Source organism: Raphanus sativus, chromosome 8 (genome assembly GCF_000801105.2).
Source record: "Raphanus sativus cultivar WK10039 chromosome 8, ASM80110v3, whole genome shotgun sequence".
In the NCBI taxonomy this organism is placed as follows: domain Eukaryota; kingdom Viridiplantae; phylum Streptophyta; class Magnoliopsida; order Brassicales; family Brassicaceae; genus Raphanus; species Raphanus sativus.
This window is the reverse complement of record NC_079518.1, coordinates 6,071,698-6,096,091: the sequence shown is the minus strand read 5'-3', so window position 1 is coordinate 6,096,091 and position 24,394 is coordinate 6,071,698. Positions and strand designations below refer to the sequence as shown.

At 34.9% G+C, this 24,394-nt stretch overlaps 5 protein-coding genes across 7 annotated transcripts; all 5 read right to left on the bottom strand.

The window, feature by feature from the left end:
* Positions 1-1,592: 1,592 nt before the first annotated feature.
* LOC130498340 (transcription factor bHLH144-like) lies at positions 1,593-4,699 on the bottom strand. The gene is made up of 4 exons (XM_056991621.1): positions 4,467-4,699; positions 3,767-3,930; positions 3,142-3,311; positions 1,593-3,040 (listed from the first exon to the last, which is right to left on the bottom strand). The coding sequence occupies exon 4, from the start codon at positions 2,661-2,663 to the stop codon at positions 1,896-1,898; it is 768 nt and encodes a 255-aa protein (XP_056847601.1). The 5' UTR covers positions 2,664-3,040; positions 3,142-3,311; positions 3,767-3,930; positions 4,467-4,699; the 3' UTR covers positions 1,593-1,895.
* Positions 4,700-13,090: 8,391 nt separating this feature from the next.
* Positions 13,091-14,107, bottom strand: LOC108823138 (chlorophyll a-b binding protein 1, chloroplastic). The gene has a single exon (XM_018596411.2). It carries the CDS (start codon positions 14,019-14,021, stop codon positions 13,200-13,202), a length of 822 nt encoding a protein of 273 aa, XP_018451913.2. The 5' UTR covers positions 14,022-14,107; the 3' UTR covers positions 13,091-13,199.
* A 594-nt stretch (positions 14,108-14,701) lies between these two features.
* LOC130498720 (probable E3 ubiquitin ligase SUD1) lies at positions 14,702-17,733 on the bottom strand. Its single transcript, XM_056992278.1, has 8 exons — positions 17,455-17,733; positions 16,750-17,382; positions 16,482-16,669; positions 16,080-16,391; positions 15,851-16,011; positions 15,603-15,754; positions 15,371-15,517; positions 14,702-15,269 (listed from the first exon to the last, which is right to left on the bottom strand). The coding sequence occupies exons 1-8, from the start codon at positions 17,716-17,718 to the stop codon at positions 14,895-14,897; spliced, it is 2,232 nt and encodes a 743-aa protein (XP_056848258.1). The 5' UTR covers positions 17,719-17,733; the 3' UTR covers positions 14,702-14,894.
* Positions 17,734-19,154: 1,421 nt separating this feature from the next.
* LOC108820811 (uncharacterized) lies at positions 19,155-20,872 on the bottom strand. Of its 2 annotated transcripts, none has more exons than XM_018593817.2 (7): positions 20,723-20,872; positions 20,276-20,341; positions 20,119-20,183; positions 19,956-20,020; positions 19,728-19,819; positions 19,549-19,620; positions 19,155-19,455 (listed from the first exon to the last, which is right to left on the bottom strand). In XM_018593817.2, exons 1-7 carry the CDS (start codon positions 20,723-20,725, stop codon positions 19,423-19,425), a joined length of 396 nt encoding a protein of 131 aa, XP_018449319.1. In that variant the 5' UTR covers positions 20,726-20,872; the 3' UTR covers positions 19,155-19,422. The 2 variants fall into 2 exon arrangements, with proteins under 2 accessions (XP_018449319.1, XP_018449320.1); XM_018593818.2 differs by having other exon boundaries at positions 20,119-20,180.
* A 472-nt stretch (positions 20,873-21,344) lies between these two features.
* LOC108823153 (uncharacterized) lies at positions 21,345-24,274 on the bottom strand. Of its 2 annotated transcripts, none has more exons than XM_018596427.2 (7): positions 24,134-24,274; positions 22,662-23,537; positions 22,489-22,580; positions 22,341-22,400; positions 22,191-22,260; positions 21,900-22,103; positions 21,345-21,822 (listed from the first exon to the last, which is right to left on the bottom strand). In XM_018596427.2, the coding sequence occupies exons 2-7, from the start codon at positions 23,490-23,492 to the stop codon at positions 21,454-21,456; spliced, it is 1,626 nt and encodes a 541-aa protein (XP_018451929.2). In that variant the 5' UTR covers positions 23,493-23,537; positions 24,134-24,274; the 3' UTR covers positions 21,345-21,453. The 2 variants fall into 2 exon arrangements, with proteins under 2 accessions (XP_018451929.2, XP_018451932.2); XM_018596430.2 differs by lacking the exon at positions 24,134-24,274 and adding an exon at positions 23,654-23,804.
* Between the last annotated feature and the right edge of the window lie 120 nt (positions 24,275-24,394).

Here is a 24,394-nt window from a genome sequence, read left to right as displayed (position 1 = left end):
TAAAAAAAATAGTAATATCTCTAAAAGCTAAAAAATATTAACAAGTTAATATGATTAACAAATATATCAAAACATATAATTTGTAACAATAAATATTTAGAATACTAAGACTAGAACACAAAATGCAACAAAATAATCTAATTTAACATAATAAGAATTGAAAGACATAAACCACGTAATATATCAAATATTAATAATTGAAATAGTCAAAATTGTTATAGAGATGGTATAAACAATGTTGATGGTTCCCGTGGTACTATAGAGATGTCATTTAACCTTTTAATTTCATTACTTTTATCGCCACCAATTTTTGCTTGTAACAAGTATAATTAGATCTGTTATGTATTTGGTGTTGTTCTGGAAAGATTTAACTTACACCCTTTTGGACTTAGTGAAATTTTGTGGTCTATTTCATGTTATGAAATCAAATATTAAATCATAATTGTTATTTTTATTATCGTTCTGAAAAAAAAATGAAAATGTTAAATGAAAATATTTTCTTCGGTAAAACATACAAATAATTGTAAACCATTTGTTATAATTTTAGAATCTGATCAAAACTAGTACATAGAAAACGAAAAGTAGATTTATTATGAGATGAATCCACCACTGAAAGATTAGCGCTAAGTAACAATATAATCCTTAAATATATGCAAACTGGAAATGAAGATGATATAGTTTTTATTAAAAGTCTGAGTATTCATAGTAACATCATTTGATCATACCAACTACCTTCTATATCATAAATCAATCATGTATAGAACGTTTCATACTGTATAGAACATTTCGAGAAGGATCTCTGAAGCTATAGAACGTTTCATACTCTTAGACTCTTGAGTATCCAAACTCGCTAGCTTTTTGATTTTGTGGAGTTACAGTTTTTGAAGTATTATTATGGATTATGTTATTTTTTATACTAGATATTTTTGTTTATCGTTTTTAGTGGACAGACTTAAAAATACTATCTTTTCCAAAATACTTGTATTAGAGTAATGCAACTATTAAGAAATTTTATTTTTTTTCTAAAAAAGTATTATTGAAATATAAATTTAAAACTATTTAATCAATTACAAAAAACATTATAAAATATTATTGAATTATGAAAACATCATCTATTCAAAAAAAAAAACTGTCAACAATTTTTTTTTTTTTCTGAAAACCTTAACTATCAACATCTTTATATCGAAAACATCTTTAATTTCAACTTTATTGTTCTTATGCCCAAAATGCCAATGTCGTAAAGAAAACTAAACTATCACACAGCATCTAACTCCTTTTAGTATGATTCAATCCTAAAGATTTCAGAAAGTTCAAAGCTTCAGAGACGTTTTTTCTTTCTCATGCAAAGGTCTAAACTTTAATACTATAAATGAATCTATGAACTGTGTAACAACCAAAACCGAGCTCAATCTGATTCATAAGCGAGAACAAAACGAAGCAAAAAGAAAAAAGGTATTAGTTAACAACACACCACTGTGGTTTTTGATTTATGGTATGAGCGTGACTTAAAGTGATGGGCCATTGAGCCGACAAGAAAAGGTAATGTCCCTCGCAGTGTTTCAACATATGATGTTAACTTGTAAAGCATCAAAAGACCAAATGTTTTTTTTTTCTTAAATAAGATGCAAAATACATTAAAGTTACAAAGCAAATGACAAATGATTACAGTAAAAGTTTAAACGATACCAAACCAAAGCACAAATCAAATCCACAAGTACAACTTGTGCAACAACACACACAAAAGAGTGACAGAGAGAGATTCAACATACTATATTACCAGATGATCTTTGAGTAGATCCCATCCTGCAAAAGGGAAGAGAAGAGAGAGAGGAGTAGTCCCACCAGATAGAGCCAGGATCAGTTTTACTTTGCCAAGAACGGTCCAAAATAGCAAATCAAGACTGATTTGAGAAATGACCAAGTTTCTGAGCTTCAAGTTTAAGCGACTTGAGGTACTGAACAGCTTCATCAAGAACGGAAGCTGTATTCATCTCTTCACCTCCAGGGACAATCTTCCTCAACATTCCCATCATCTTCTTCATCTTCTTCTTCCTTCCTCCTTTCCCATCATTGTTAGAACTACTAGCAGCACTTCCTGACGAACTCTGCTTCCTTCTTGAGCTGCTGTTACACCCATAACTTGAGTAACAAGTCTCAGCCGATGTATTCCCATACTCCCTCGAAGAAGCGTTACGAGCCGTGCTGATGACCTCTTCTGAATCACCACCATCCTCCTCCTCCCCCTCCTCATCTTCATCTGTGCTCAAGAGAGCATCAATCTCATTAGGATCTTCTTGGTAAGAAGAGGAGACTACTTCTTGGCCATAGTTACCATAACTGCCCCCATAACCTCCCCCAACATACTCGTTCTGAAACGTGGAAGCCAATCCGGAGTTCACGAGCCTAGGCGTCAGGTCAGGATGGTACATCACTTGGCTGTTGTGGTCATACGTCTGATCGAAAATGACAAAGTTCTTTGGACAGACCGGAGAGGGTTGGAGCTCAACGCCATGGAATGGTAGCTTGGCACATGGTGGGAACAAATCATCAAAGGATGAGGCTGATGCGTAAGGGTAAGGGTAGTTCATGTTCCCATCATAAGGGTAGTTCATGTTCCCATCACCCATATCGTCAGAGTAGTGGGGGAACTGATTGTTCTGCATTAGAGAAACCCCGGTGCAAAAGGGTATAAACTTATAAAAAAAAACCAAAGACCTAAACCTCGTTAAGCTTGAGAGCTGCTCGGTTTTACTACTACTACTAAAAAACTAGGTTGACAACTGAACCAAATGCTAGAATCAGGTGATGGCCATATCTTACTGAAGAGTTTTTTTCCACCAAGAGCCCTTCCTTACCCCTTAAACCAGAAGCTTTCTCCACCCAAAGGAGATTCAGGTGTCAACACAGCTCTTTCAGAATTTACCAGACAATAATCGAAATCAAAAGTAGACAGCCGCCCAAAAGAAAACCCCCCAAATTAACGGAAACTGAAGAAACCAGACTACGTTACAGGCTTAAGCAACTGTCTGAAATATTCTGCCTGCAGAGATTCAAAGACAAGGAAGGTTGAAACATTAGTAGACACACTATATTTACCAAATGAGACTATTAACCCAAAGTAGTTACAAGTGCATATGTTACCTGAGAAACTTGAACGGATTGGTAATTAGCAATGAAACATGTAGTCATCATAAAGGTTCCTATTTCTTTCAATGTTCGGTTTCCCTTCTTGTTTCCAACAAAGCACATTCTCAAACTTTAAACAACAATAACAACAACAAAGAGCTACTCCGAAATTCCGGAAACAACGCCTGCAAAAATAATGAAAAAGGAAATGTAAATAGCCTTACCAAGAAGCTGGTAAGTAAGATGGCAATGAGACTATTGGTTTTCCACATGGCACCCAACGCAAGAAGACAATCTAAATAAACTAAATACCAAAATATTATATGAAGGCTAAATGCCCAATCTAGAGGCAAACACACACAAAAGAGACTACACAATCTTAAAAGACTCAGACATGAAAGCTTTTAAGGGACACAAGAAGATGTAATAAGGTGGCCAACGCAAAAAAGGACAATCTAAACTAGATTACCCAACATATTATATTTGTTTTTTAACAAAAAAGAAAACATATTTTATTTGTTAAGCGTAAGATAATCAGTTATATATGATATGGCCATACAAAAAAAGAAACTAGAAGCTTTGTAGAATGCCATTGGTAAATAATAGCGGACACAGATAAGAAGTGGCAGAGGATGCTCACCTGAAAGATATGGAAATTTACAGAATAACGAGGAAAAAGACAACGAGACGAGTGCAAGTCCTGTTGAAAAACATGTAGAAGGATGTCCAGGGCATCTTTGATTCTTCTACTATTAACTTCAATTTTTCAGCGTTTCAAACCCCCAGTTCCTCTTCTTACAATAACTGCACAAAAAACAAAATCAGGACCAATACTGTTCATATGTAATGAAGTTTAGAGGCACTGAAACCGAGGCAAAATCCAAAAAATATTTATCCGAGACAAAAAACAGAGGAACTAAAACGCAGAGGATGTTTCATTCATGATCCAAAAATAAATAAAAGGGTACAACTTTACGCATCTATGTACAATAAACAGAGGATACCATGATCAAGAATTTTTTTTTTTTCCTTCACTGAAATGCTATACTGATCATCAGGGAAAATCAGAAAATGAAAAACAGAGCACGAAACAGAGTATTCACGAGATCATGAATGGTTTATTCAGAAAACGAAACAGAACACAGCTACAGATAAACCACACCGAATATTTCAATACAAAATTCACTCGAAGAATGAACGATACAACAAAACATAGATAGTAAAGTAATCAAAAATACAAACTTTACTAGAAGATTAAAAAAAATTAACAGATAAGAAACTAAAAGAGCCGCCAAGTCAAAAATTGCGGCGGTAGTAAGAAGCACAAAAACATCACATACCGTATCAAGTAAAGAAGATCAATAAAAACGAATCCTTTCAGAGTAAAAAAGTTAAGCTCAAAGCCTGATCGAAATGTTTGGGAAGAAGAAGTTGATAGGAGAAGATCTAGAGAGAGAGAGAGAGATGAGATTGGCAGAGACAAAGGGAGAGATGGGGGAGAAATAGGAGAAGGAAGTGACAGAGAGCGTGGCCTTCTTTTTCTGGTGCGGTTTGTTTGTTGTTGTTTGGTCTGTCCATTTTCATTTTAATGACATTGCATATGCCCTTGCTTATTGTTTAAAGTTTTAATTCCCTTAGCACGCTTTGTGTGCGTACTCTACTACTTGTTTTTTTTTTTATTACAGCAAAAAGATGTTAAACTTTTACTGGAATTTTTGGAATTATCAAAATTTTTTGCACTCCTACAATTTTTGATTCATCCCAGATCAAATCTTGGACAAAATATGTCTTTTTACAAGTTACTAGTATATGATAAAATAAAATTTTATTGTAAAAAAGAGTAGATAAAATCTTGGAGTCTGACTACATTAACCAAAATAATCTTAAATGATTATTAATAAAACTATTTCTGATTTGTTGATTATTTTATTTTTCATTTCTATCTAGTTCTAAAGTCATCTTTTTTGGCAACAGTTCTAAAGTCATCTTTAATGAAACACAAAACACTTTTTTTTTTGCACTCCTAATAATAATTTTTAAAACACCATATTTAATAGTATAATTTTATCTTCAACAAAATACCAAAATTAAAACTATTCCACAAAATTTAACGTATTACATCAAATTTTGTATAAAGAATTTGGTGTTATTTGTTTGAAATACCATAATAAAAAAGTTTTATTAGACTAAAGGAGATTACACTAATACATATCTTCAATAATATCTAAAAGATAAAAGATGATTGGAAAAAGTTTAGAAGATTTTTAAAATACCTTACTTCATACATATATTTAATCATCTGCATTCTAAAATATTTAAATATGTTGTGATAAACATTTATAACAAAACTGTAATTCATTGTGTAATACGATTACAAATTTAGCACCAATAGCGTATCCCATGTCTATCACTATGTAGATATAAAAATTTGAATGGAAACTATAGGTTTCAAAGTGAAAAGAACAATAATTAAATATATTAAGTGATGTTTGTTTTTGATAAAACAAAAATAAATAGTGGAAAATAAAGGAGAGGAAGGGAGCACGCGTGAGAGGATGGACAGTAGAGAGTCAAACACGGGGAGTATGAGCCGTTGGATGAAGCAATCTGAGTGGTTCCCGTTTAATGCGGGCATGATGGTGACCGTAGGATTGCGAGAGCACGCGTGAAAAGTTTCGTAGGTCCCCCACCAAAACTCTTCTTCCTTGACAATTTATTTAATTTTGTGTTGTGTGTTAAAATTAAAATTATAAAACAAAATATTCAAAGTGTGTGTAATAATCGACGACACCATGTACTCATCTCTTTGGGCTCTTGCCCCAACCCCATACTTCCACATTATACTTATTTCGAACCAAACCTCATGATTTCACTCTGTACATTTGAGCTGTAATTATAAGTACATAAAAATTGAGTGTCTGACTCAATGTTGGCATGCGGGTGGGTTATATTTTGTTTTCCACTAGTTTGATTTGATTGGTATCCACAACACAATCACACTGTTTCATAATCACTGTTAGCTTTGTTTACTAATCACGCGAAACAGTAGTTACGAATAAATATTTGGTGCAAAAGTAAACAAGTGGCAGTAAGTAAGTTAGAAATCACTACCGGGTACGCATATGAATCGTGTGGTTTAATTCAGATCATTATGTGGTGTATATTTTAGACTTCAAGGAAACGATGCCACATTTTTTGAACTAAATTCAACCGACCCAATCATTTCTATCAAAAGAAAAATGGTTATACCATTTTGTAATTAAATACATAAAACCAACAAAGTTGGATATAGTATATTGTGCTATTAGGTGAAAGTTGAAACTAAGTATTTGGTTGGCAATAAAATGGATATTTATAAAAGTTGGGATTGTCTTTAGTATTGGCAGAAAGACAATTTAGTGATAAATGAACTCTGTTATTTTTTTTAAATGATCTTTGTTATTGAAGAAAACTCTTAAAACATAGCATCGATGAGATATTTTAAACCGGTTTCTAAAATAATATTAGTATATATTCATATTTTAAAACAATTTGATTATGCAATTGAATTTCAATATTTTAAAAACAATTACATTATCGAATGAATTGTATACGTGGAAAGTTAGTCTTTTTAACATACTCTTTTATTATTTTTTACATGGGACACTGTTTGAGACCACCAATGATGGTGTTCATAGTGCTAGCGAAGGTTCTTAAGTGCCGGTGAAACACCCTATAGTGCTGGGAGCATGATCTTGTAGTGTGTTTTGAACTTTTGAAAACCAAACCGGACCGTCTAGTCTAACCGTCTTATATTTCATATTGTCGACAATGAATTATGTTAAGGATATGATTTATGTTGACCGGTTACAATTGCTGACCGATACAATAAAAAACTCTTTTCATGAAATTTAAGTTAACACTAGATGATAATCCGCGCCATGCGCGGAGTGAATTTTTTAAAATATGTTATATTGAAATATTACAATTAGAATGCATTTTGTTATCAAGATTTTTTTTACATTTGATTTGGGGTGGACATTCGGATACCATTTAGTTCAGTTTGGTTTGGTTCGGTCCAGTTATGTTTCGATTTTTTGTGAGTTTGATCTGGTTCGGATCTGCGGGTTCGGTTTGGATTTGGACTCAGATAACTCATTTTATTTAAAAAAAATAAAATTTGTATATACTTTAAATTTCTCAAAATATAAAAATAAAAAATTATTTATAACATATAATGTGTATAATGCAAGCTAAAACACTTAAACTTAACATAAAATTTGGTTAGCTTCAATATTCGGATAAAAAATCAATAGATATTTGAAGTATTGGTTTTTTGAATATCATTTAACTATTTTAATCATGTATTTTTAACTATTTGTAAATATTTTCAAGTATTTTGGACAACTTAATAACATTTTATATATTTTTATATTCTTTTAGATATTAAATTCTAAAAATAATTAATATATTTAAGTATATAAATCTGGTTTCGATATATTCGATATCCAAAATATTTTGTTTCGGATCAGGTTTCGTTCTAAAAAATATCATCTTAATAACATCTTACAATTTTTGGTAGTTTATAGACGTTTAAAAAAATTCAAAATATAACATATATGAAAAATCTATTTTTTAAATATGTTTAAGTGATTTTTTTAATAATATTAATTAAAATAAAATGTAGAGGATACAAATTTTTTTTATCAAATATTTTTGATTTGTAATCATTAATTATCATATATATATGTTAATCATATTAGGTAATTTCGTAGCTTTTATTTAAGGAAACAAACTTACGTAGTTTTTATTTAAGGAAAGAATTTAAGACTACTAATTAATATGATAATTAGTTTAATAAAAGTATAATATATATATGTATATGGACCAACATATTTTTCTAAGGATTTCTGAGAATCATTCTAGTGATGACAAGTGGCTACAAAATATGTTGTAATATTCCAGGATTAATATATAGGGGATATCAAAATTCTAAACCAGATGTCTTTCTATTCTAACATATATTTGTTACAGTTTTTGATGGTCTACTTATAATAGAGAAATCAGTTTGTTATTATATTATAGCAGAAACATAAATGAAAAATTCAACTAAAAACCGTAAACGCTATGCATTGATCACTTCTAACATATGACAATCGAGAACTCTAGCAATTGTATGATGAAACCAAAACGACCTAAAGGCTAAGCCAAATTCTTTGACAACTGATGTTTAGACAGCAAAAGCATGCATGGGGATTAATATCATTCAATTTATTGTAATTCATAGATGTGACAACTTAATACTGTATTATTCAGTTTATAGCATTTCATAGCGGTGACAATTAAAAGTCATACATCAATGATTTGTTTTAATTGTCAACTAGATTTTGACCCGCCCTTTCAAAAGGCGGACAAGTTTTTTTTTTTATCAACATATGTTTTGATCTTCCGTTTTCTTTATCATCATATGTTTTTTATCATCAAGAAAATTTTGTTATTTAAAAATCCTATAAAACCCTAAAATATCGCTAAAATTAGGGCTAGATTGCTTGTCAAACGCGTCCCGCAAAAGCCAGAACCCGCGGGTTTCAGTTTTTTTGGGTCAAAAACTCCGACCCACACAACCCACAAACAGATAATTTATATCCGCTTAATTTTCCGGGTAACATGTGGGACCCGCAGGTTATATATATATATATAATTACTTAATTTTTTTTTCTAAAAGATATATATAAATAATATATTTATAACTAAAATTTTCTATATTTTTAAAAAATCAATTATTTTTTTTCTAAAATTATCATATTTTAAAAATATATATACTTTTACAAAAAAAAACATTTAAAATTAAAGTTTTTTTTTTTGCGGAATGGCAGATACATACGCCCATCCTGCACAAAATACTTATACCCCGCACCCACGAAACAATTTTTTCGAACTGTTAAACCTGCACCCGCCCCGTGCGGATCAAACGGGTCACGACCCGCGGGCTAAGCTTCAAATTCCCATGCTTAACTCCGACCCACACAACCCGCAAACAGATAAATTATACCCGCAACCGCTCCGTTTAATTTTCCGGGTAACATGCGGGACCCGCAGATAATATATATATATATATATATATATATATATATATAATTACTTAATTTGTTTTTTCTAAAAGGTATATATAAATAATATATTTATAACTAAAATTTTATATATTTTTAAAAAATCAGTTATTTTTTCTAAACTTATCATATTTTAAATATACTTTTACAAAAAAACACTTAAAAATTAAAGTTTTTTTTTGCGGATTGGCAGATACATACACCCATTCCGCATAAAATACTCATAACCCGCACCCGCGAAACGATTTTTCAAACTGTTAAACCCGCACCCGCCCCGTGCGAATCAAACAGGGCAGGACCCGCGGGCTAAGCTTCAAATTCCCAGGCTTAACTCCAATTTTACAAAATTTTAGTAAAACTAATTTTTCAGCTTGTTGTAAGCGTAATTGATCAATATCTGAGAAGATGCGTACCAAAAAAAAGAAGTAGATTTGAGCATCGACGATTCGTATGTCTATTACAATTTAATGATTTATGTTTGAAAAACAATTTATTTTTTTATTTATTTAGTTTGCTTTTGTTGTTTACTTGTTATTAGTTTTTTTTGTTGTTTGTTTTTTTGGTTTATTTTAAAATTTAAAGTTATTTTTATTATTCACATTAGATATTTAAATATTTATTAATTTTAATATATATATATATATATATATATATATATATTTAATTCGTAATTTATTACAGTTTGATATATATATATATAATATATATTTTTAAAATTAACAACCTTGTAAGAGAAGTTGTTAGTAGAGTTTTTAAAATAAAAGTTGTTACTACAATTTAGTTGGTATTCAAATTGAAAATAATATATTGTTGGGATTAAGAATTTGAACGATGGATTACATATAAATCTTGTATAAATGCTATATTAAATTCTTGTTCATTAATTATATAATTGTTTTAAAATAAAATAATATACCTTTTTATAATCAATAATGGTATAAATGGTTAGATATCCGTAGGATTGATGTCGACATACAAATGGTGACAACATAATTTTACAGGTTAAATATTCGGATTCATGATGGATTTGTCATATTTGAAAGTAATATTGGAATGATAATAAAATAACCATTTAAGAAAATATTAATATTTAAAAATATGAATATAGAAAAACCTTTAATCGTTAGTATATTGACTGGAATTGTTTTTTTATTCATATACAAATTAAGGTAACTGATTTCTAGGGAAGAAATAATATATAGTTAATATTAGATTGAAAAAAATAAGCTAGACTATTTGCAAGTAGATAAATATTGCTTTTGTTTTAATAGTATTGATTTATGTCTCACACTTTTAACTACGCTATAAACATGACACAGAAAAACAACACCCCAAGAATTAGTGGAAAAACAATAATAACAACACCCAAAAATTTAACATCCTTCAACACTTGACAATCGGAGAATGCATCTGAAAACAGAAACCATATCTTTGTTCATGGGGGCAGAAAAGCATACATGGCTGCTGTCGATCTTGTAGGATTAGTCAATTGATCTCGATCGCTGGATTCTCAGATTACAAAAAAAAAGCCTAAATTTAGGACGATATTTAGATACTGAGAAGTGAATACTATTAGATGGATACAACATCCACTATATGGAACCATGACAATAACAAATTTTATATAGTAGTGCAATGCAACCCTAACATGCATAACACATGTTAACCGAAAAATATCCAATGTTTTTAGTTGCTTTATTAATTTTTTTAAGGAAAATTCCACATTTTTATATGTACTTCATATATGCATTTAAAAAAGTAAACATTTATGGATATAGTTCAAAAGAAGCGTGTCATTTTATCCACTTAGGTGTTTTTTTTTCTTTTTAAACTTTAGCCACCTAATTAGATTTCAAAACTTTAAAAATATTATTATATTTAGGGTGAAGAAGATGATTTCAATGTTACATATTCTAAGTATAATATCATCATCCAATAATAAGTTGAAAGCTAAAGATATTTTCTAAATACAATAATTAAGTTAATCAGATGACTATGTAGTAAATACTAGGTGGATAAGTTGATCTGGATGGTTACTTTGTAATCACCACAAATTATTGCAAAAAATGGTAACATATTAAATTACATTCTTGCAAGTTGACAGCCATATAGGAATCAACTTTCAAATAAAATCAGAATCGATTAATCATATGGTCGAAACATGCATATAATGTGTTGGTGCACCAAAACGTAGCTATAAATGGATTCCACATATACTACAGTAGCTAGGATCCTAGGATCGTTCTGGACTATGGATGCAAAATGGTGGTATATCATAAATGAAATACGATAGAAGTATGCATTATTTTATAGAAACCATATATCAGTGGAAGCATAATTAAGAGATAAAGTTTCATTTGTTCCGCATGAAAGAATGTTTTGGTTAATAATTTTTTTTTAAATGATTCATATTCTATATTCAGTAGGAATGGGTGGAACAAAACAAAACAAAACGATTCCTCTAAATTTCATATTACAGTATCTATAATTTTTTCATCTTTATTCTACTATAGTTCCTTTAATGCTCACCATTTATATCTTAATGCATAATAACACATACATTTGCGAGTTAATGTAAATTACTAGTATTTGAAACAGGCAGATAGTGACTTGAGAGACGTTGTCGAAAATGACGAACTAGTTTTATTGCATATCAGTACATTAGAATGATGCATGTTAGCTACTGGATAACAACATGATTTGGAGTTATGAATGTTTGAACTTTGGATCTTATACATACATATATATGAGTCATTGTAGAAAATATATCAATTTTTTTGACAAGATACATGTCCAATGCTAATATACTCATTATCAGCGTCCTTGTGGGAGTCTAAGGGCATCAATTTTAATAGGACTTTGATAGTCCTTAAAATAAATAAAAAGCAAACGAAACATGAAAAAGAAGAAGGAAGAAGAAAGACGAGCATCGGGACGTCCTTGTTTAAGATCTTTTTGCCTTGGTCCTCTTTGGTCCTCCTTGGTAAACGTGAAGGACGGGCATGAAGGACGTGTTGATAATGTTGTTCCACTCGATCGGATTGTGAAGGGAGAGGTAGTTTGAATTGAAAGTTTGTAGATGCAACGCCGTTTCCTGACGCAGTAAAAATAAACAAACGGAGAAGGAGAGCAAATCTAGTTTACTTGCTGACGATCTTGGTTCCACATTGAAGGAAAAAATGATTCAGTTACTATGGGACAGAGAGATTATACAGTGGCTATTTAGGAGTAGAGCTCAAGTGTGTGTGAGATAGTTATGTGGGCGTGTTTTACTACAAAACACTGCGTCACATGGTCTCAAACATATTCTAAGTTTTTATCATCCTGACATAAAATCTCCATCTTGCACTTGCCTCATCTTCAAGTTTTTGTTTTAAGTCATATATATATTGTCGCTTGCAGGTTATATATTCACAAGACTATTGCATCAGCTAGCTCGGCAGCCAATCAAGGGAATGAGACGAGGGACTCATTGCTTTGCTTGCTCATGGAGCTTCCTATTTTTTACATGACAGGCTCCACACCTCTTTAGATCACCACATTGCAGGTGTGTGTTTATTGTGGTGGAAGCTTTCTCACTTCTTGGGATGCGAACGTTCAATAGAATTCAAGAGATTGGAAGGTAGGACTCCAAAGAAGATGACTTGCGATTCTTGCAAGGCAAGCAAAAAGGATATAAACTGTGGCAGTGTCATATGTGTTCAGGTACTTAGCTGCAGTATTGGCGTCAATGAATATTAAAGATGACTCTTCAGTTAAGCAACATTTGATTACTTCAATACCATCAAAATGTTCCGTTTGTAGAAATAACTTTTGCAATTGAATGATAACAAAAACATAAAATCCATTTCCATTTAGTTCTACGACACAGTTGATAAGACAAAGAGTTATTTGATTAAATGGTAAATCATACAAATACTTGCAAATTTTACATCTAAACAACATCTCTTTCTCCCCTTAACACAAAGCAAATACTGAAGCAAATTACAGATAAAAACTTTGCTCACTTTCCGGAACAAAGTTGGTAGCAAAAGCCCATGCATTGTTGTTGACTGGATCAGCCAAATGGTCAGCAAGATTCTCCAAAGGTCCCTTACCAGTGACAATAGCTTGAACAAAGAATCCAAACATAGAGAACATAGCCAATCTTCCGTTCTTGATCTCCTTCACCTTCAACTCCGCAAAGGCCTCTGGGTCAGTAGCCAAACCCAACGGGTCAAAGCTACCACCTGGGTAAAGCAAGTCCTCGGCCTCTCCCAACGGCCCATCACCTGCGACTCTGTAACCTTCAACGGCTCCCATCAAGATCACTTGAGTAGCCCAAATAGCCAAGATGCTCTGAGCGTGAACCAAGCTAGGGTTTCCCAAGTAATCAAGCCCTCCTTCGCTGAAGATCTGCGAACCGGCCTTGAACCAAACCGCCTCTCCGAACTTGACACCGTTCCTGGCCAACAGCTCCGGGAAGACGCAGCCTAGGGCTCCGAGCATGGCCCATCTGCAGTGGATAACTTCTAGCTCACGGTTCCTTGCGAACGTCTCGGGATCGGCTGAGAGACCGGCGGTGTCCCATCCGTAGTCTCCGGGAAACTCTCCGGTAAGATAGCTCGGTGGCTCGCCGGAGAATGGACCCAAGTACTTGACTCTCTCGGATCCGTACCATGGGCTGCCTGATGGGCCCTTTGGTTTGGCTACGGTCTTCCTCATTGTCACACGGCCGCTTCCAAGGACTTCTGATGCTGCTGGGGAAAGCTTCACGGCCTTTCCGGCGAAGGCAGGGGAGGAGAGAGCCATTGTTGAGGCGGCCATTGCGGTTGAGTGCTGAGCAGAAAGAAATAAAACGTTTATTTGTTGTTGTTTGTGAGCCAAGAGATGGGTGGTTTGGGTTAGATGAGCCTTTTCGGTATTTATAATATAACGTTGAAGTGATGTCTTATCTTAGAGTATCAATATCAAGTGTTTTTATTGGCTCTTGACATATCTTTTGGTGCTTAGATTTTTTCTGGTTGCTTACGTGGTAATAGTGGATCCTACTCTGATCTTGTGTGTTTTAAGATAACGTTTCAAGCAGCCACTAATGAAATGACATGTGTAAGATTGTATGATCTCTTAATCTTATTAAAATAAGAACACTTGGCTAGAGATTGATGAATAAAAAGAAGATAAAACAGTAAGAAAACGATAAGAAGGGTAATTGAGTTTTAACATTCTTATAACGTAAAAGCAAGATAACTATCTCAACTATACTAGCAAAAGAAACTATAACATGCTCAAAACCAGTGTTGAGCATAACTTTCATCAAGAGAAAACAAACAATGAATGTTATATCTTTTATTCGTTAGCAACTTTCTCATGTTAATGTATCAGTGTCAGCATAATAAACACTGGAGTCCAGCTAATGATTAGAGAGCCCTGATCATGGTCATTGACTCAGTATCAACATGTCTCTCAAAGTGGAACTTGGTTGTAGGTTAAAGATGATCTCCGAGTGAAAATCTAGTCTCATTTCTTAGTTGAAACCGGACTAGTTAACCAACAATATCTCATTCAAAGCTAAGACAATATCTACACCATCAGAAACCTAAGCATTGTTAAAGATATTAACACATTTTGATTCGTTCTATCAACAAAAGAGTACTTGGTTGTCATAATTGTCATACTCCATGAATTAGCTACCCTGCTCTAGAGATCTTCAGTCAAATCCCCAACTCTTTCACCCACCATGTACCGTTCATTGAAGATCAACTCGTGCAAGTAGATAATGATCTCAAGCGTTAGCTTTGTCATGAACCAGACCGCAAGCAAAGCTAATGACGCTGGCCAAATAAACCGCTCGATAGCTGCACTGACGCTTTGCGAAAACCCAAGCAACGGTAACAGAGACTTCACGAGCACGTAAGGGATGGACAGTGTGGTTAGAAGTGTGTTTATGATGGAGCCAATCACATCTCGAAGCAGCCACATTGAAGGAAGCTTATTGATTCCCACGTTCCTGATTCTCTCGAACTTCCTTCGCCATGCCTTGGTTGCCAAACACTTGAAAGGCGTGAGCATTGTCTACAAGAAACATAAGAGAAAGCAAAAAGAAAAAAAAACATTAGTTGCTCTGCAAGAAAAACTGAGAGTCTTTGTTAAAACCCTTTAGATGTTTATCTTACCAAAAAGGCCCATATGTGAAGCACCACTACTCCTATCAACCAATCTTGGATCAAGAAATAGAGTGGTGTTTCGTTCAGTGGCACTCGTAATGGTATGATGATCATAAGGTCGATAAGCAGACCGAGCAATCCCGGTATGATAAAGATCTGTTCAGCAGAGTTTACAAGTCAGTATTAGAAAGTCAAAATATCCAAGAGAGAGTCTCTGATGAAAATAGAAGGTTGTTCTTACCCAGATGGAGAAGAGAAGGCCAATTCTTATTCGTGCCAAGATATATTTGAGAAGGAAAACAGTTCTTCCCCTCAAAATATGATCAAATGCAAAGCAAAGGCTGACATAGATTGCTCGTAGGATATAACATCCAATCCAAAAAGCACAAATATCTACAAAGACATGATTTGCATTAACAGGCTTAGAACTTTATAATCATCATATATAAGAAACTGGTCTAAATAATAAAGCAAGAAACTAGGACTGACCGTCATGTTTGATTCCAACTCTCAGCACGATGAAGGAGATAGAGGAGATAGAGGCAGAGAATACTCTTCCAACCACAATTGGCAAAGATAGAAAGGCTGTGCCAACGAGAAACAAACTCGAAGCAGCTAGCATCAACATTATAGCAATCCTCGTTCGACACCTAACAGTGTAACTTATCAGAAAATTTCAACAACTTTATTGAAAAGCTTGTTAATATCAGTTAATTGCCTGTTATCTCTTTGCTCCTTGATATTGTCTTCATCATTCTGTGATTTATAAAAAGTAACCAAAGATCCTTCACATACTGAATACAATAGTAACCAAGGGTTATCATCAGCATGGTAAAAGCTCTCTCCTCGGGGCACTACCAGCAAAAAATCACTCAGCTGAAGCCAAGTGCTAACGGTGATAATCCACTTGTGAACCATAAGTTCGATAGTTGGTTTGGTAAGTTGGATTAACCATTGGGGCCCGACATGCATTAGGTTGAAATAAATTGCATATGCAGAAACAATATTAGAAGGATTATCGTCGGTGATCCTGCGTTTTGTTCAAGGTACAATTATTTAGCAACGAAAACAAGGCAGCAAGGTTCAGAGGGGGAAGTAGTAAAAGACCAAAGATTTTTACCATAACTCCAGAGGGAAAAACGATGGGCTGATAAGTGTAATTGCTTTAGTTGGTAAGCGAAACAAGATCACCAATAATAACCCATGAGAAGCAAACACAAAGAAAATGTGTCGAAGATACAGTTTGGTGATATTGTAGTCTGGATCTGTGACATCTAGAAGATACCAAAAGGCTCGTTCATGGATGATCTGTCAAAGAAGAAGAAGCAAACGATGAAAAGAATCTGATAAAAGAATAAGGTTCCCATTGGGATGAAACCAACCATTACCTTCTGGATATGTTCCATGTAAGAGACGGCAGTTATCAAGCAAAAGAGTCCTGAAAGCCAACGAATGGCCATCATCATGCATGGGCCGTGTGAAAAAATCTCATATCTCTGAAAAACCGTGGTTCCAAACATAGGGGAGACGCAGGTTTCGAGGAACCAACCAACAATACAAGGCAGAGCACCAATTTTAAAGAACAAGACAAAAGCATCCTTGGTGAAACACAGGATTTTGCAGGCCTTTAACAAGTGGCACTGTAATGTCACTGTCATGAAGTGAAACCACTGGAATATGACTGGAAGCGAGGCTTGACGGAGAATGAAGATGATTCCAGAGCTCACAAGACTTTGCAGGCTTTTGCAGGACTTTGCTAAGAAAGTCAACAAGTGGCACGGAAATGTCACTGTTATGAAGCGAAACCCCAGCGAAAGCCATCGAACTATGACTGGAAATGATGTTCGATGGAGGGTGAAGAGGATTCCAAAGTAAGCAAAGGAAACTGACAGCATCATCATGTATCCAAGAATAACAGGAGAGAAATAGCTGCCGCCACTAAACGTTGCTAATACAACCCATCCAATTGAAAAAGGCAGAAGAACAAAGAGGGTAGAAACATATACGCTTATGGCAAGGACCTGAAGAGAGAACAAACAGAAGTTGTTACACACTACTGAAGAACAAAAAAGGAAACATGTAAGAAGACTCACAGCAAAGACATGGTCATCGAAAAAGAAGAGAAGCCTCCGGAAAACGCCAAATTCATCAAGTGGAGGGTTAGGAGGAACAAGTATAAGCCGACCAGGCGGCCCCAAGAAACGTATGAGTTTATGAAAAAACCAATCACAAAGGATCTTCATATTCATATACTTCCACAAGAGCTGTAAAACTCCACCATTAACAAAGACATTATCAGCGAGAAAAAACCACCCACCACCACGGAATCTCCCGAATCTGAGATCTCCTATTTGCATCCTCAATATACTGACAATCATCATGAAACACACGATGAGAAGGCTTTGAAGCAAGCCAGCACACAAACGAGCTAGTAGCTTCCGAGGCATAACTTGGCCTCATCACCTCACAGTTCTTGTTGAATCCGCGGCGAAGATCGAGCCAGGTACGGAGACAGTCTTGATGGACGTATTTGATGGAGCCTCGGCACAGGCACGGGTACCTTAAGGGGTTTCGCGGTTCCTCCGGCGATTGGCAAATCCGGCACAGCTCCTCTTCTTCTTCTTCTTCTTTTGCTAAGAAACTCTCGTCGTCGTAGTAACCAGCTTCCTGAGAGACGTCCATTTTTTACGGAAGCGAACCTCTTCGTCTCTCTCTCTTTCTAGTCGTCGTCGTCGTCACTCTGTGTGTATTCCCCTCAAGCGGCAAAAACACATGACCTTAAAACCAACAAACGAATTTATATATTTTTTAAAGAGTTTAAATTAATTAATTAATAATATTGGTGTAAGCGTTCGGATTTCGGTTCGGTTCCGGTTTATATCTTTCGGTTTTAGAGATATAGTAATTGTTTGTTTATCTATGAAATTATATTTGGGTCTGGTTCATGCTTTTCGGTTTCAGATCGGTTTAGATAACAATTGTAAAAACTGATTAATATCTAATAAAAATTTGGAGGTAACTGTTCGATCTCAATTTTTTTTTGGTTATTTTGGATAATTTGAAATAATTTTTTTTTTTTGAGATTTTTCGGATATAAATCGAGTATCCTGATAAATTTTAATATTTTGGATAAAAACTATTCATGTAACTCGGTTTTTAAGATACTTTGGATAATTTAAAATATTTTCGATAAAAAATATTCGAGTATTTTGATTTTTTTAGATAATTCAGTGTATATATAGTATGTTTAGAATATTTAGTACCTTTAATAATAAATATAATTAATATTTTTAGATATATGTATTGTATTTGTGATATTCAAATCCATTCGGTTGATTAGATTTCGGTTTTCAGTTATAGAAATATAGGAATAGTTCGGTAATTTTTGAATTTCAGCTTGGTTTCGGGTTTGATTTTCTCTGTTTGGTTCCATTTCGGTTTTCGGTTTTCTATTGGTGTTTCAGCCTAAGGAGCTCGTCTTCGTCCTCCTCTGGCTGCTTCCGAGGAGGAGGTCTAGAGTCTTCATCATCTTCATCGTTCTCATAGTCAACCAAGCCTCCAAAATCTCGTGCTATATATATAGTTGATAGAAGTAGCAAGCAAACCCCTTTAGACAAAGGTACTGCATACAAGATTAGTTGCTACAAATAATTTTCACGGCCAAGAGAAGTTCAAATATTTATTTGAATCATTCAGATTTTTGTAATTAGAGCATGGATTAATTATCAAGAAGAATCCAAATAGAATTAGTCATTAAAGAAGTAAAGGCCTTGAGCATATGAATATGAGTAGATATCAGAACACAATCGTTTTTCTTTTCTTTTAGATTAATATTCAAACCATACAAGGCAATGCGAGGAGGAGAGGAAGATAAGAAGAGATAGGGATGGTTCACAGAGGAAATGCCAGAAAGGATAAAATGAAGAGTTTCAGTTTGAGATTTACTTTTATGATCTCATTCCAAAGAGTATCAAGATTCACTCACAATAAACATTTTTAAGTACATCTTAGTGAACTCAACAGTGAGATCTCCCATAGATCGCATAATCTTCTTCTTCTTCCTAATCGTCGTCCACCCCACGACGCCTCTGGATCTGTAAACGCATCCGAGATAAACTTAAGAGTCAATGATATTGGCGGTAAAGATATGAGCAGGCCTTGTGCTTATATAGCTTGTGTGTACATACCGTGACTTTAGTCTGCTTGGTTGTTTGACTGTTTATTTGTTCCAACAGTGTTATAAGTCGCTCCTCAGAAACCTGTGAAAAAGAACAAATAGAGTATTTCAATAAACTCTCTCAGATGCGTGCAAAACCGAGTAGAAACCTTGTGATATGTAAGAATTATGAAGTGACTGGATTGTTACCTTCTCAACAATCTGTCCCATTTGAGCAGCCCTCAAAATAACATCCTCTACGCCTTTAGCTTTCTCAGGTTTCACCAGGGCAATTCGAGCAACTATAGGGGGAAAAGAAACATAACAGATACAATTACCACAATACTGAACCCCTCTTAGAGTTTTGGAAGATCATCATATTCATATCGATGACAAGTCCCCTAAGATGAACTTAAAAGCATTGAGAATGGGACTTACTTCTCTCTCGGGCTTGGGAAGACAATATTTGACTAAGCATCATTTGTCTACGTTCATCAGCTTCCCTAAACATATATGGTTCCAGTCAGAGAGAATACGTTAGCTCCTCAAAACAGATTTGAACTTTCAGCTAAATAGAGACAGCAAACAAACAGGTTCAGACCTTTTAGCATCTTCTTGAGCTCTCTCTTGATCTGGATTCTGCTGATTGCCGCCCTGCTTCCCCTGCTAATTAAGTTGGTTCACAATGAATGAGCCAAAAAGTGCAAATCTTTTTCATTTGAAAAAAGGCATTAAGGGAAGGTTGTTAAAACAATTACAGTGCCATGTCGAGCCATGAGCTCTTGCATTCTCCTCTGTCTAATAGCTTCTAGTTCAGGATCAGCCTACACACACAAGACAGATAAAAGAAGGAAGCTTTAATAAACATAGATCGACAAAAGTTAAAACTTACTTGAGCTAAAATGATTGCTCATTAGACCTAGAATTCAAAAACCCAGATATAGCACTACTGATTCAAATCTTAAATAATAACCACAAAGATTCAATCTTTCTCTAAGACAAACATTCAATCTCATTCAAAGGAACCAACTTTCAATCCAGAACAGAACCAATCATTCACTTTCAATCATTACTACGAATCAAACTTGTAACTTTATGTATAATCTCAAAGACAAATTTCACAAAACCCTAACAAAAACTCGAATTTTTCCAAAGATAAAAGCGAAAGAAATTTTTGAAAGGCTTTCGAGATATAAGATTCTTACCATTGGAGCAATCTTCTTCTTCTCCTTCCTCTTCTGGATGCCAAATCTCTGTGTTGCGCCTCGAATCCCAACGCAGAGCAGCTCCGAAGAGGAATCAAATGATTTAAAGAGCCCAAAAACTTAGCTTTTCTATCACGCGCTTCATCGTTTTTTGTTTATATATTCCCCCCATATGTTTTATAGTTTTTACAAATTTAACCGTGAACTTATTAATTTCTACATTTACCACCTCACCCAAAATCTCTTCAGAGACCTCAAAAGTTGTTATTCTATTTTTTTTTTTAAAATAGAATAATTCCAACATAAAGGTTTTAACACTATTTCATTTTTCAGTTAAGAGTAAAAAAGTAATGCAATGATACATATCATTATACCAAAAATATACTTCTCATTTTATTTTAGAACTAAAAATATAATAAAGTAATTTTTTTTTTGTAAACAAAAATATATTAAAGTTAAAAATATGAAATGAAAAAATGTAATAGAGTTGAAAATTCTCTCAGGTACATATTTAATTATTTATTTAGTTTACCAAGGAAAAGTAAAATACTTCCTACATCATCCTTAGTGCTCCAAATCTTGCATGGAAGAGTGGGTGGGGGCTAAAATGATGTTTGGCACATAGAAACTGTAACAGTGACCTTTCTTCTCTCAGTTGATCAGACAAGAGATATACGTATCTTAAAGTGAGCAAGTATCAAAAAGAAAAACAAGAATTCATGTTTGTTTGGTTACTGGATGAGAATATAGTTAGCATCAAACACATCTCCAGCAGTGGGAGAGAGATTGTTTCTCCTGACTTGCGCGTGTGTCTCTGCTTCGTGTTGAAACAACTTCACCAAATCCTGTAGCTCCAGCTTCCTCACCTCTACTTGTTCTTCCGTGATGGGCTTTTTCAGCCCCAAGTACACCAACCCAACCGCAATGAGAACAGCTCCGATGACGAGCATCAGCAGAGTGAACAGACCAAAGGCGTAAGGAGTGTTCTGCGCACCGGGGATACCATCCACGTTGATCCCAAACAACCCCACGATTATCGTGAGCACAAGACCGCATCCTCCAAAGACGGCTAAGTTATGGCTCACTCTCAGACTCTTGTCCTGAAATTATTATAAATCAGAGATTTGGTTTCAGCTTAAAAACTAATGAGATGGTTAAATTTTGGTTTTGTACAAACCTGTAACCAAGCACGGACACTACTTTGCATGACATCTTGAATTGTAAACAGACGTCCACGGACTGCTTCTTGTTCCTCCAGCATCTCCCTTGTGTTTTTCCTCAGACCTTCCAACAGCTGGCGAGCTACGTTTCCCCTCAGGTGCTGTACTAGCTCAAAGATTATCTCCTCTCTTGCGTGTAGTGACCACTTCACTCTGATGACCTGTCATGAGAAAACAAATACTTCATTTTCCTAACCATAGTTCGGTTAAGCTGAGGCTTAGCTTTGCAATAAAAAGAGAAAGGTGACCTGTCTTGATAATTTTCTAATCTCTTGGTTGAGAATGATACTAAAGAGATTTACATCCTCATGGTTTCTCCTAATAACAAGAAAAGATTAAAAAAAACATAAATATTGTGAATGATCCCCAAACAAAAGGAATATGTATATGTAAAGAACCTGTTCATAAACTTCAGTTCAATTTCATCTGCTGCACCAAATATGGATTTACGGAATAGCCTATCATCAACCAAGGACAACAGAAAGATTCTATTAGATACTCGAGTCAAAATTAGAGAAAAAGCTAAACCAGAAAGATGGTTGTCACCTATCATCCCATCGAGAAAGACGGCAAGCCAAGTGTGCTATTACTTCATGAACCGTTCTTGGTACATTATACCCTCCAGCATAAAGTAGCTCCTACCATAAAAAACCAGAAGGAAAATTAATGCAAGCGAGTGTAGCATCATTACATAATTACTTGACAGTTTGTGAACGAACCTCAACTTCAGTGACGCCAAGTACATTGGTGTTTGATACACTCCCTTTCACGTGCATCACAGTCACCAAGAAGTTCTTCGCTTGCCAAGACCGGAAGACAACGGGAACATCATCCTCACTGATCACAGGATCACCAACCGACTGTCCCAAAAGCTCAAACAACAAACCTCCAGCCACCCTCACCGGAACCTCGTAGAGAAGGTGTCTCATCCGTTCGCTTATCAGCTTACTCTCATCCCTCAACGCAAGACTAATCGCAGGATGCAACCACGTAGCGTTCCTAAGCCACGCCTCGACGGAAGAGTGTCCAGCAGCCATATGGCACCACCACGTGGGACCACCAGGTCGTTCCCAATAGGGAGCAGCTAAGTCTGTGACGGGGACATCCTCTTCGTCATCGATCAGCTCCAAGCTAGGCCACTCCGCGTTCACTTGCACCATCTGAACTAGCTCGGATATTCTAGCCCAACCGATGGGGACCCAACGACTCCCCTCGTGTCTCTCAGCGTGTGCTGATGTCGGAAGCACGTGGTCGTCTATAAAATTCAAAGAAGATGCCGACCTTGACCTTGGAACATCGGCTGCAGACGGGTCAACAAAAGGGTTATGGTTGTTAAACTCGGAGGCAGTAACTCTGGTGTGTCCATCTTCTTGCTTCAAGTGAACATGCTTTGAATCAATATGCTTCTTCGCTCCTCGGATGAACTCAAAGGCGCAGATAAGCCCATCGGTCCAAAGGTCACACTTGGGGACGCTTGAGTGGTTTTTGTTGTCAAGCTTCTTGGATTTACTCTCTTGTGAGCCTGAATGTTTGTCCCCATTTTCTCCCATGGTGATTCAGTAGAGAAAGAAACCTGCTATAAGCCTATATCTCTACTGCATGTATCACAAATAAGACAGTGAAAAATCAATAATCATTCGCATCAACAAAAAAAACTCTAGACAGACATTATAAACACTGTGAGATCAAACGGAGAAAGAGAAGCCAATACCAGAAAAAGATGCAAACTTTGGAGATTGAGTGATAACACAAATGGACTATCACTGGCTAACGAGTAGCTTCAACTAAGAGTGGAAAGACCACCAAAAAACGGAAGCTAAAGCTGAATCACATAGTTCCAATTTTCACCGTTCCGATCTAAAAGACATTTTAACTTGGGAAGTTTCTTGGGATCAATGTTTCACTTAAAGAGGGATTTAAACATGCACTTGGTCTCTAACACATATGACAAAATCTTAGAGAACCAAAGCTCATAGTATGAATACAAAAATCTTAATAAATTCTTTGAGGAAAGTTACATGCAAAAATTAACAAAATTCACTCCAACACAGCGTCAATTTTTTTTTTAAAAAATATGGTTAATGAATCTATAAGAAAATCAACTCAATGCAAGCTGTCGAAGAGAAAAAGTACCCACAACCCTAAAACAATTCGAGTTTCGCTAAAGAGAAGAACGGAAGAAAAATCTCACCATACAAGCAGTTCTCTCTCTCTGTTCCTAGATGCCAAATCCAACACTGAGAGTTGGTAATGAAGAGGAATCTTCACGAATCGCTTTAAAGTTTAAAACTTTCCAGGCATCCAAATGCAAAACAAAAAGAAAGAATGCTTTAAAAACCAAATTCAATTGTAACTTTTCAAAAACTAGTTTTTACACATTGGCCCCCTAGGTTTAACTTATTACAACATTAACCGTTAACTTATCATTATAACTTTAACTTTAGTTTTTCTT